The sequence below is a fragment of the Pongo abelii genome, chromosome 5, assembly GCF_028885655.2.
Source record: "Pongo abelii isolate AG06213 chromosome 5, NHGRI_mPonAbe1-v2.0_pri, whole genome shotgun sequence".
NCBI lineage: Eukaryota > Metazoa > Chordata > Mammalia > Primates > Hominidae > Pongo > Pongo abelii.
In genome coordinates, this window is record NC_071990.2 from 136,878,313 (window position 1) to 136,892,324 (window position 14,012).

At 34.8% G+C, this 14,012-nt stretch overlaps 1 protein-coding gene across 14 annotated transcripts in view; it reads right to left on the reverse strand.

Annotated features, from left to right (window-relative positions):
* The window catches only part of AHI1 (Abelson helper integration site 1), a 209,111-nt gene that overhangs the window by 65,581 nt on the left and 129,518 nt on the right, over positions 1-14,012 (reverse strand). For all 14 annotated transcript variants that reach the window (XR_010140352.1, XR_010140353.1, XM_024248789.3 and 11 more), the window contains one exon: positions 8,379-8,434. Coding sequence is in view for 12 of the 14 variants with exons in the window: in XM_024248789.3 (XP_024104557.1) it covers positions 8,379-8,434 (56 nt within the window). In the remaining 2 variants the exon portion in view is untranslated. The remainder of the gene's footprint in view (positions 1-8,378; positions 8,435-14,012) is intronic.

Sequence of the window (14,012 nt, forward strand, 5' to 3'; positions counted from 1 at the left end):
GAATCCTAAGAATGAATAAAATGATAAGTGAGCATTCAAAGGATGACCACTAGAGATGTGCTTCATTTTTTTGCTCTAATATATTGTCTTTGAGCAATAAGAGCAGCTGAAAGATTCATAGAACTTTAGACCCAAAAGTTGACTTTAAGATCAATTTTTTCAACTTTCCTCATTTTAGCGATTAGAAAAGTAAGTCCCTTGGCAAGAGACCTTGCCACAACTGACCTACTCTACTCCTTTATCAAATGCTAAAACCCAGTTTGCATCTTTTTCCTGCCTCATTCATACTGCTGGATCTTCCCTTCCATCTGAGAAATACTTATTTTGAATGGAATACTGTTGTATAATTACCCAAACTGTACATTTCACTTTCACAGAACAAGGAAAAAGAAATCTTTATTTCACATTCTATATAGGTTTATCTCATGGCAGTCCTTTTGGCGAAATGATTTCTTTTCGGAAATAAGTCAGTAACATATCCACAGGGCTAAATTAATTGCTATTCTATTTTCCATCTCCTCTCATGACGAGCCTCTTCAATTGCTTCTGATTAATCATGCCTCCTAGTGTGACCATCCAGCTTCCTTTCTGGGCCCTGTTCTCATTCTCCCAGAGATAGCATAAAAACACACTCCATTTCCATACTTGCATTGGTTTCCGAGATGCTACATTATCCCTGATCTCCTGCCTCCCTTTCTACCATTTGTCTTCTTTGAGGGCTCTTCCTCTAGCTTTCAAAATATGAACATACATCCAGGCCAGCTCTCTGTTCTTTCTTATTCTTATAGTTTCATCATATATATATTTATTCATTTAAGCGGTATCTACTGAAGGCCTATAAGTAGTGGTGAGTAAGATGGACATGGTCCATGCTGTTATGGAACTTACATCCAGTTGAGGAAGACCAGATAAGAAAATAAATAAAAAATTCCAAATTGGGATAACTGCTAAGAAAAAAAAAGAAGGTGTAATAATAAAGACTAATGGGGGTGAAGGAAGGTCTTTTGAAAAAACATTTACCTGGGATCTCAAGAAAAGGCCTATTATGCAAAACGTTGTGTATATTCAGGGGCAGAGAGATCAAATGTTCGAGGTCTTTGGGTGAGTGGGAGAAAGGTTGGTTGTGTTCAAGACACTCAGAAGAGAGTGCCACAGGATGATGCTGGAGACAGACAGAGAGCAGATCATGCAAAGCCCTACAGGCCCTAGGAAAGGGTTTGGGTTTTATCCTAAACATAAGGAGAAGTTATTGAGGGTGTAAAGCAGGAGGTTATCCCATTCTGACTTATAGATCACTTTGGCTATCATGACTTACTGAACTGATGAATAAGGTGATCACATATTTAGGGTTGCCCCAGATAGTCCCAGTTCATGCCTATTGTCCTGGCGTAACTGAACTTCTGCATTGATTCCAGGGAAGAGTCACGATATGCAATAAACAAATACATACATAAATAAAACAAAAAACAAAAAAACAAAAAAATAAGAAAGAAAATTGACTAAGACACAAACAAGCTGTGGGAGGCAACATTCATCAGGTTTCCTTGTTCCTGATCTCCTTGACCTAACTGCGACCCTTAGGTCCTCCCTTTGATTCTTGACCTAGTTTTACTTCTCAAGCTTGAAATATGTTCTTGTCCTTAATATCTGGCTATCTCCTGTAATTAAATAATATTCAGCAGCTGGTATACAGAAATATATTGAGTGAGGTCCCATTTGCATAAACTCATTTATTCCTCATAACAGTCCATGAAGTAGGTATTATCCCCATTTATAGATGAGCGAACTGAAGCACAGAGAGGTAAAGAAACATGACTAAAGACAAACATAGCCAAAGAACCAGGACTTGACACCAGGTAATTTGGTTCTGGAATCAGTGTTCTTTACTTCTAACATTGCTTCTCAATGTGAGAAACCGTAGGCATATTTAGGAACTGCAAATAGCTCAGAGCGGCCAGAGTGAGCACTGGGACAAACTGGAGGTAAGTTTAGAAAAGTAGCAGAAGGGTTTCAAATGACATGCAAAACAACTAAGTTTTCATCTGACAGGTGATGGGGTACACCACAGGATCTTAAATACATGATCATATTTGTGCTTTGGATAAACAGCTCTGTGGAATAGGTGGAACAGGAGGTGGGTAGGAGGAGAATGGTTCCTGACTCAGCTTTTTCTAAAGACTGGACCTGCGCCTCCTTCCTGGATGGGGCCTTTGGATACCCATTGTGAAGAACCTGCATGCAATTATAATACATGACTTCCCACAACCTAGGCCTGGGCCTTCCAATGATGGGATCTCCCTTTTGAACTACAACTTTTCCTTTGAGTCCCTTTCATCAGCTCTCATCTCCAAGTCTTTTTATAAGCACACCTCTATTTCCACATTGATCCTGATAGTCTCCTTATTCAAATCCTTATCACCACAAATGTAGATTTCTGTAGCTTCACAGCTCAGTTACCTTCTTCCTATCGCCACCACCTGCAATTTCATGAGCTGCTTTTATTTTAATCCTTTTAAAACATTATTCCCTTGATCATATTATTCTCATGATCAAATACCTTACTATTGCTTATACAGATAGTCTTAACTGTTAACCTAACATTCAATGATCTTTATAAATCATGCCCAAATCACATTTTCTAATCTTCTACTATCTCATCTATGCTGCTGCAGTCAAATTTTCTACCCATCTATAAACCGTATGTACACAGTGTGTCTTTCTATAATCTTTGGTCATACTGTTACTCTGGTCTAGCAAATTGCATTCTTTTAAAAATCCCATCCTTTCAAGATCTGGTTTAGCACTTCCTAAACCACTCCAGTGCTGGGAATTCCTACAGCACTCAAAGCCTTACACCATATTCCTATATTTGGGCACAAACTGCCTCAGTAACATGACATCCCTTCTGTTATTGCTCTGAATTTTTTATTCATTTCATATATTAGCATTTAGCTGTTTACAGGTCACTTTTCTAATGACATCAAGAACTACTCAAAGACACAATGTGTATATATATATATATCTAAAGACCTATAAAACCATGTTTTATGGTTTTTTTTTTTTGGTATTTCTACTTTTCCCATAGTATTTCCATACCTCACCAGTGCTTGGTATGGTACTATCCTATGTATATTGTATACCTCATGTTTCTTGATAATTTAGAAAATTCAATTTATGCTGCTGTTGTATCTTCCAGTAATATTAAATTTTCAGAATTTTAAGAATTTTTCAGGTAGAAAAATTTAGCAAAACCAAAAGAGAAATGGAGGAAAAAAAGTCTAAGAAAAACATAAATGCAAGTGGAGTATGCTAATGGAAAAAAAATCAACATAAGCTTCATAATTTACAATGTCTGGAGAAATAAACTGATGTGCCTTATACTTAAAAATTTATATTATGGAAGACTACAAGTGGCTGTTAAAGAGAACCTATTTTGCATTTATATTTGAATTTCAATAGAACTGCTTTGAATTGCTACTTTATTGATAAGTGAAAACAAGTTCTTTTATGACAAGTTATAAAAGCTTATAGTTTATCAGTTCCCTCTCCACCCTGCAATTACCTACAGGAAGAGATTGGCCACGGGTTCTATTTTATGAGTTTTATAGGGGCCCATTCACCCCAGTTTACATACTATGAATTCTTGGAAAATGCAATAGATTGTAGAAAATAAAGTGCTTCCTTTGAATAAAGGACATTTCACTTGAACTCATACATGTATCTACATACAAGCTGTCCCAAATATTATGTTAAAATATGAAACAGCCATATTTTACATGGATATATGTATTAGGTATACAAAAGTATAATACTGCAATAGGTAGCAATCTTGTGAATCTACAGAATGAGCTAAACAATGATAACAATCTAACAACAATAACAACTCAACAGTTGTTGAGTAAGTACAGATATTATATAATCCAAGAGACTCAGGATAAAATTTAATTTATATGATTCAGATCAGTAAATTTATGAATAAGTTTAGTGTTAATGGCAAACAACATTACAAACATCTCAGAAATATTTCAGAATAACAAAGTAAGTCTAACGCCTATTAAAGTTTACTACTGATGAAATACCATGTGACAAAAATTCATTCAGCCCTTAGAAAACTTTGAAGAAGGGTAATTGCAGAAGGAATAAATTAATAGCTTTTAAAATTGGTCTTATAAATATGAAGAATAATGAATCAACATTTAAATTTCCAATCAGGTTAGAATGCTTTAAATTCTAATAATTAAAGGAATACTTAAGACACATGGCAAGTGTTTCATAGTTGGTATAATCCTGATGAGACAGTCTGAATTTTATTTCAACCTGTTGTGATAGATGTGTAGGCCTCTGTGAAAATGCAAGCTGTAATTTTATATACTGCCCAAAATCCATTTGCTAAAAGAAGCTTTGTTCTCTCTACCAGGGGTTACAGGGTCACTGAATAAAAACTAAAAATATTAATATTAGTGTTACAAGTTTGGAATGTAGGAGCTTCACAAAAATTTAAGTTATTCATTTGAATAGGCCATACTGATGTCATTTGAATTTTATCATATTAGTTTTCACTGGAAGAGATTCAAAAACAATACTCCTCAAGACACTAGAAATTATATATTCAGTATGGCTTATCATGTTTCAATGTATTTTACATGTATATTAATTCTGCCAGAAAATATGAAAAGCTATGGGATTTGCCACGCATATGACTGTACACTGAAAGGTAGATATGTTTTAACTATGTTCCTGGGGGAATACTTCCTTATGCTAGTTGCCATTTCCCTTTGATTTGCAAATAAGTCCTTCATTTAAAGTAAATACAGGACTCAAACTTGTGCTGACTTAACAATTAACTAACTTTTACACCTGCCTTTTAGGGTTCAGACAATAACCTCTGATTAATCTGGGCTGATATTATCCTTAACTTACTATAGGCGATAAGCAGGTGCAGAGGGACTAATTTTTAAAGTGGCATGATGTAAGTCTTTTCATACAATCTAACATCATGATTATCTCATGTCTTATTTACTTTTTCTACTATCAATAGTACAGTGTCTGAATGAATATCATTCAGGACAAAAATTAGTGAAAAGAAAGCCACACATTTAACCATCAAATCTGACCTAGGACATTAGGTATAAAGAAAATAAAACAGTATCTATAATATACGAGCAGGCCACATAGGTCCCTTACACAAGAGAATGACGAGCAGTCTGATGTCCAATGTCTCTTCTGCAATACTAAATGCCAGAATGCAAAGATAATCAATTTCCACAATGTTTTGAGGGGAAAAGGTTAAGTTCAAGTAATTAAAAATCTTGGCAAGCTGTCTAATAGTAAAGGCAACTGACAAGTATTTAAAAATATGCAGACTCAGATAATTCACTTCCCATTTTCTAATTCTTGAAGAACAACTAGAAAATGTACTCTGAGGTATAAACAAAATGAAGAGCTCAGCATGCCAAAAAAATTAAGCGATTATAGACAGTTAAAAATAGAGGTGTTATTCTTTTTGATGGAGGGGGTGTCATGTCATGTGGAGATTTTTTTCACTTTCTATTAAAGGTATCTCAAAAAAAACAAATATGGTACTATTTGTAAGAAAGAAAAAAAAAAACCCAAACAAAAAAATCAAAGTTCATGTAGTAAATGAAAAACAAAAAGGAAACAAATGAATTAAAAAGAGAGTGAGAGGTGACATGGAACAAAGGGACAGAGGTGGTTTTGTTCTCAGGCTGATCTTTATTTACTGAAGGGACACTGGATTGTATTATAGTACTATAGAATTAAACTCAAGTTTGATTGACCATAACCATATATTTACTGAAAACTTCATTTAGAATTCCAACTTGGAATGTTAAGAAACATATCGGCCAGGCGCGGTGGCTTATGCCTGTAATCCCAGCCCTTTGGGAGGCCAAGGTGGGCGGATCACGAGGTCAGGAATTTGAGGCCAGCCTAAACAACACGGTGAAACCCCATCTCTACTAAAAATACAAAAATTAGCTGGGCGTGGTGGTGGACGTCTGTAATCCCAGCTACTTAGGAGGCTGAGGCAGGAGAACTGCTTGAACTCGGGAGACGGAGATTGCAGTGAGCCGAGATTGTGCCACGGCACTCCAGCCTGGGCGACAGAGCGAGACTGTCTCAAAAAAAAAAAAAAAAAAAAAGAAACATATCTTTCCTTTGAAAAGAGGTCTGATAAATTCTCATTTGCTCATTTCCCTCACCCATTTAATGGCTGCAACTAGCATATACCACTCTCCTAGAACTGCCATTCATGGCAGTACTTGGAGCAAGGGGGACGTGGGCGTGAAAATGGGTAAAGAAGTAAGCTGGGAATTGAGGGTTAGGTCTAGGGTCGAGAAGTCACTCAGGGTCCCAGCCTCAGCTATTCTAAAATCCTGGCCCACTCCCTTTCTGTTTTTTTCTCAGGCTCTAACAGATACTTAAATCATGGTATCTCTTCTTTTTGGGTCAGTAGAATACAAAATTTGGGGCTACAAATATCCCACTTTGATAAATTTTTAGACTCCTTTTTTTCCTCCCTATCCTAAACATTTTCTTCTCCTAAGCCCTTTAAAGAAAATAAGAGAATATAGGTTCAAGGATGGAAATTAGGTAAAATTACATTTCTGTGAAAATCAGACTTTACTTGTCCTGGTCTGGGACCAGAGGGCACTGGGTAATAATAATGAACCGACTTATGATTCTATTTAGAGGTTATGGAGAAAGGGCAAAGATGAAGTGTTGGCAAGCCAGGGAGCTGTCAGGGAAAGAGGTAGTAACATCCTTAGTTTGTAGCAGAGACACAGAAGGAGAAGAGCAGTCAATCCTTCCTCAGAAAAATACATCAAAAAGGACTGAATATATTATTCAAATACATTAAAATAATAAATTTTTCTTAATTGCCATTCTTTAACTTTTTAATACTAAAGAATAAAATTTATATCATGTTATGGCTACTCTTTCAGCATACTTACTAAAGGATAACTGAAACATACATACTACAGTCAAGTACTTTTTAATGATTATGCTAATTCCTCATGTACTGGTCTTTTCTGAAGTCCCACATATTAAGTTATCAAATATGTTAAATCAATCATAGGGATTTATAACAAATAAAAAATAGAGTCAATTTGCTACTGAGGCATATATTAATCATCAACACAATTCAAATAGTTTAATATTATCTTTATTCATTTATTTTTGAGATGGAGTCTTGCTCTGATGCCAGGCTGAAGTGCAGTGGTGCAATCTCGGCTCACAGCAACCTTCACCTCCCGGGTTCAAGTGATCCCCTGCCTCAGCCTCCCGAGTAGCTGGGACTACAGGCATGCACCACCACGCCCAGATAATTTTTTGTATTTTAGTAGAGATGGGGTTTCACCATGTTGGCCAGGATGGTCTCAATCTCCTGACCTTGTGATCCGCCCGCCTTGGCCTCCCAAAGTGCTGGGATTACAGGCGTGAGTCACTGTGTCCGGCCATCTTTATTTTCTTAATTGGTACAGTTTGACTATCCCTAATCCAAAAACCTGAAATATGAAACCCTCCAAAAGCTGAAACTTAATGAACATTGACATGACTTTCAAAGAAAATGTTCATTGGGACATTTTGGATTTCTAATTTTTGGCTCAGGGATGCAGGAAGTGTAACACGAATGTTCCAAAATTTGAAAAAGACCAAAATCCAAAACACTTCTGGTCCCAAGCATTTTGGATAAGGGATACTCAACCTATATTACCAAATCTTTCTCACAATAGGAAATGGAGAATCACAGGAAGTACTTGGAAGACTTATGAATACAAAGGATAAGAAATAAGAGTAGGATTATGGAATGTACAGTGTACTCTATATCATCTTGTGAGTCTTTCAATTGCAAACTAGCAACTAATATATGTTTCACACAAATATTATATTCAGAGACTAAAAGGGAAATCTAATAATTATCTTCCTTCTATTAATACAACTTTTTAAATATAGTGAATAGATGCTATAATTGTTAAATGCCTTTTGTTGAGAAGAGGGATAACAGATAAGACTTCAGTTCTATAATAATAAACGAAAGTAACCTATAAGAGAAATGAAGCATAATGGCCTTTTTTCACCATTATAAAACATTCACTTTAAACAATGAAACTAGTGCACAAAATAACATTCATTTTTAGAAGGGTAAAAATCAATTTGCACAAATATTTACATTACATTATCAAAACTATAAATTATTTCTAAGTTAACAACATTAATATGGACAAATCTTGCAGGGATATAACTTTTGGCAAAAGGGAGGTTGTAAGAGTTTTCTACAATGGCACTGTAACTATAACCGGTATAATTTTGTAGTTTCTTAACACTTTTAACAACGCAGCAACAGACTGTCTTACCATTGGTGCTGTATCTACCGGATGGTTACAAGGCTTTCTTTCTATGCTGATAATACCTGTGGAAAGAAAACATTGTGAGTATTTGGTTATTAAGCCTGTCCATTTTATGTTGAAAATATTCATGCCATTTTATTAGAAAAACATTTATTATGACTCACACAGCTTCCAAGAAAAAAGTCTCACTTGGAAGGTAGGATCCTTTTAAGATGTATCATGAATTCTTTGGTCAGAAACAGTTGGTCTAAACTGACTCAAAGTTAGCTAAGCCTTTTTTCTCATTCAAGTGATGTCTAGCAACAGCGCAAGATGTGTCCATATCCTGCTCTCAGCTCAAAAATTACACAATTATCTGGGCTCTGCTGCTTTTCTTCCATGAAAGTTTTATTTGATTCAAGGATATGAAGTTTTTAAAAAGAAGTATCACAAGGGCTATGAAGTGAATCACCACTGTCTTATTTTCTCAAAAGAATAAATAAATCCATCTGAATTTCTCTTTGATCATCTGACTTCTACTATGACATACTCTATTTATTCAATCACCATGAGTATCTGAAGAAAAATGTTCCCCTGATTCCCTCCTTTAAAATGATAACACAGATGGCTAATCTTGAGAAATATTCTTTTATCATGTGTGGATTTATCTTTTTCTTCCCAATGTTCTCTACTGCATTTCTTTGTAATAAACACCCTTTCAGGACATGACACAGGGGATCTCATCTGTAAAGATACTGGTTCAAAGTCTAACTCAAGTTAAAAATGAACACAAGTGTGGGTCTTGTTTAATTCCTAATTTCTGTCCACCAGGAAACTAACATATAATTTAGGATATTAACATAGTTTGTTCAAACAATGCTAAAGGCTGTCATATGCAGGACTAGAGGCAAGAACTACAATGTCTGTTACAGCAATTAGTAAAATTCCTAGTTTAAATGTTAGTTTCTCTTCTACAAGCATATGACTCATTTTTCTTAAAGTACGGTAAAGGATTAAGTGAGATCAACACAAACAATCACTTTTTATCGCTTTGCAAGAGTATTTTCAAAATGAATCATGAAACATGCAGTTTTTGTTTCATTAATTTTTTTTTTAACATTTATTGTTAGCCAGTGAAGTATAAAGCACTATACTACCTTCATTCAATTGACTAATATTTTTGAGTGGTTATTCTTGGTACTCAGTGATAAAAGATGAATATATTACAGTTTCTGACTAGAAGAGTCTAGTAAAACATGGATATCCTTTTTTGAAAAACAACCACAGAGCAAATGAACAGAGTTTCATCTTAAGTGTAATAAAATCTTTAAGGTAATTTTGATGGAAAGACACTCTTATTCATAGAGTAACACCAGTTTTGGGTTAATTTTTTTTTCAAAGGGTACAACATGCAGGCAAATAAGTAATGTAGATTCCTATTGTAGGATTTTAACAATATAGAAATATAGAGAGAATAAATTGAGAAATCCCAACTTTGTCAGCCCCTACAGTCTCACAATCCTAGCTGCAACCACTGAGAATAGTGTGGCATGGCAACTGGCTTTCAAATGAGAGTGGTCATGCCAGAGTTCAGCAATTAACAACATCTTACACACGTCTTCTCACTATTGTAATCTGACTGCTATAAAATTGACCTAGGCTGATCACTGATTTTTAAATTCTTATCTAAATAGAAAGTAATTTTAATTGGAGAAAAGGAACTTTAAAATAATAAAAACCAAAGCAAACCAGGCAAAAATCTATATATACAGTTTACACAATACCAAGAAAAAACCAAAAAAATCTCTATAGATTTTAGTGTTTCAATTTTAGGATAAGAATGTGTTGAAAATTAGAATTTCAAAAAGTGGATTATCCAAAGTTATAATCTTAGTTTTAAATTTAGATTACATATATAAATAATATCATTTGGAAATACAATCATGCATGTTTGTTCAAGCTTGCAGTAAAAAATATACAGAAAGGAATAAACTTTAGAAAAAATATATCAAAATAACTTCCTATTTTAGGTAAATTTTACTTAAAAATCTGCATTTGTATCTCATTTCACTTTTATTAAGGTATAACAATAATTGAAAGCTCATGACAAGTAGCATGCTATAATGGTTAGTATTATTATGTCTACTTAGCTAGGCCATGGTACCCAGATACTTGATCAAACATTATTCTAGATATTTCTTTGAAGGTTTTGGATGGAATTAACATTTAAATCAACAGGCTTTGAGTAAAGCACACTGCCCTCCATGATGTTAAGTGGGCCTCATCCAATCAGATGAAGGCCTTAAGAAAATGAAAACTCACCTGAGAGCGACGGGATTCTGCCAACAGGCTGCCTTCAGACTGGAACTGCAACTCTTTCTTACGTCTCCCTCCTGTTGGCCTAGCCTGCAGATTTTGGTCTTGCCAGCCCCCACAATGTTTGAGACAATTCCTTAAAGTAAACCTTTCTCTCTCTATGGTCCTCCTACTGGTTCTATTTCTCTGGAGAACCCTGACTAATAATATACTTACTTTCTGGGACATATGAAATAAATAAAAATACTATTGTTTATACTCTAAATTATAAATGTTATGTTCATTCAACATAATTGTGTAGGAATATAGTTAAAATGTTGATGTTATTATGAAATATTTTAAAATCTGCATATATCCGAATGAACTCAGGAATATAGAGTATAGGTAGAATAAATCGACCTATCAACAAATAAAAATGAAAAAAATTATAAAAGCAGTCTGTCAGCAGAATAAAGAATCAATCCATCCATAAATATTACTGCTAGGTTGTGCAGTCTAACAATATCTGCCTTTCAATGATTTGACTATTTACATTTAATGCAATTACTCATATGGCTTTGTTGAAGTTTAGCATTTTGTTATCTTATTGCATTTCTTTTTGTTCTTTTCTTCCTCTTTTTCTATATTCTTTTGGAATAGTCAAATAGTTTTACTCTTCCATTTTATGTCCTCTGATGGCTTTTTAGCTACATCTCTTCATATTTTTTAATGGCTAATGTAGAGATTACAACGTACAACTTTACTACACCTTGAATTAGGATTTCTTCTACTTCAAGAATAATATAAGCAACTTAAAACAGTGTTAACCCCATTTATCCAACCACCCTTTATGCTTTTGCTGCCTTATATTTAACTTCTATGTTATAAACACCACAATATATTGTCAGTATTGTTGTTTTAAACCGATATATTTATCTTTATTCCTTCTTACAGATTCAGGCTTTCACGAGATCATTAACCCCCCGTTATTTCGTAGTGTAAGTCTGCTGGTGACTATATGTTGTTTTTTCCTGAAAAATCTTTAGTAGGGATTCATTTACAAAGAATGTTTTGCTGGGTATTGAAATCTAGGTTAATAGCCATTTTCTTTTAGAAAATGATTTCATTCCATTATTTCTTATGAGAAGGAAGTCATCATTCTTACTATGATTTCCCTGAACGTAACACTTTTCCCCTCTGGCTGCTTTTGTAATTTTCTTTTTAGTTTAATCAGGAGGTACCTAGGTATGGTTTCATACACACACACACGTGTGTATATTTATACTCTAAAGGAATATAAATTTTTCATTTTCTTCAGTTTAATTAGGAGGTAGCTATGGTTTCATTTATATATATGTATATGTGTATGTGTGTATCCTTGGATTTTGCTAAGCTTTTACATTTTATTTATTTTTTTAAATTTTATTTTTTATTTCAATAGGTCTTTGAGGAACAAGTGGTGTTTGGTTACATGGGTAAGTTCTTTAGTGGTGATTTCTGAGATTTTGTGTATCTGTCACCCAAGCAGCGTACACTGTACCCAATGTGTACTCTTCTATCCCTCACCCCTGTTCCACCCTTTCCCCCAAGTCCCCAAAGTCCTTAGAATAAGAGTCTCCAATTCTATCCAGGTTGCTGTGAATGCCATTATTCCATTCCTTTTTATGACTAAGTAGTATTCCATGGTGTGTGTGTGTAGGTGTGAGTGTGTGTATATATATATGTATAAAGAAAATGTGGTGTATATACATATATATACTTGTTGATTGATGGGCATTTGGGATGGTTCCATATTTTTGCAATTGCAAATTGTGCTGCTATGAACGTGTGTGCAAGTACCTTTTTTGTACAATGACTTTTTTTCCCCTCTGGGTAGATGGTAGTGGGATTGCTGGACCAAAACAGCTACTTTTATTAGGTTGGTGCAAAAGTAATTGCGGATTTTGCTAATTGAAACTAATGGCAAAAACTGCAGTAACTTTTGCACCAACCTAATAGTTCTTTAAGGAATCTCCACACTGTTTTCCATAGTGGTTGTACTAGTTCATGTTCCCACCAGCAATGCAGGGATGTTCCCTATTCACCACATTTACACCAACATCTATTATTTTTTGATTATGGCCATTACTACAGGAGTAAGGTGGCATCACATTGCAGTTTTGATTTGCAGTTCCCTGATCATTAGTGATGCTGAGAATTTTTTCATATGCTTGTTGGCCATTTGTATATCTTCTTCTGACAACTGTCAATTGTCTATGCATGTCCTTAGCCCACTTTCTGATGGGATTTTTTTTTCTTATTTGTTTGAGTTCCTTGTAGATTCTGGATAGTAGTCCTTTGTCAGATGCATACTTTGAGAAGATTTTCTCCCACTGTAGTTCTCTGTTTACTCTGCTGATTCTTTTGCTGTGCAGAAGCCTTTTAGTTTAACTAAGTTCCATCTATTTATCTTTCTTTTTGTTGCAATTGCTTTTGGGTTCTTGGTCATAAAGTATTTGCCTAAGCCAATGTCTAGTAGTGTTTTTCTGATATTATCTTCCAGAATTTTTATGATTCTGGGTCTTAGATTTAAGTCTTTCATCCATCTTGAGTTGATTTTTGTATAAAGTGAGAGATGAGGATCCAGTTTCATTCTTCTACATGTGGCTTGCCAATTATCCCAGCACCATTTGTTGAATAGGGTGTCATCTTGAGTTGATTTTTGTATAAAGTGAGAGATGAGGATCCAGTTTCATTCTTCTACATGTGGCTTGCCAATTATCCCAGCACCATTTGTTGAATAGGGTGTCCTTTCCTCACTCTATGTTTTGTTTGCTTTGTCGAAGATCAGTTGGCTGTCAGGTATGTGGGTTTATTTCTGGGTTCTCTATTCTGTTCCATTGGTCTAATATCAGTACTATGCTGTTTTGGTGACTATAGCCTTATAATATGGTTTGAAGTTGGGTAATGTGATGCCTCCAGATTTGTTCTTTTTGCTTAGTCTTGCTTTCGCTACATGGGCTCTTTTTTGGTTCCATATTAATTTTAGGATTGTTTTCTAGTTCTGCGAAGAATGATGGTGGTATTTTGATGGAAATTGCATTGACTTTTTTATTGCTTTTGGCAGTACGGTCATTTTCACAATATTGATTTTACCCATCCATGAGCATAGGATGTGTTTCCATCTTTTTTTGGTGTCATCTGTGATTTCTTTCAGCACTGTTTTGTACTTTTCCTTGTAGAGATCTTTCACCTCCTTGGTTAGGTACATTCCTAAGTATTTTATTTTATTTTTTGCAGCTACTGTAAAGGGGGTTCAGTTCTTGGTTTGATTCTCAGCTTGGTCACTGTTGGTATTTAGCAGTGCTACTGATTTGTGTACATTGA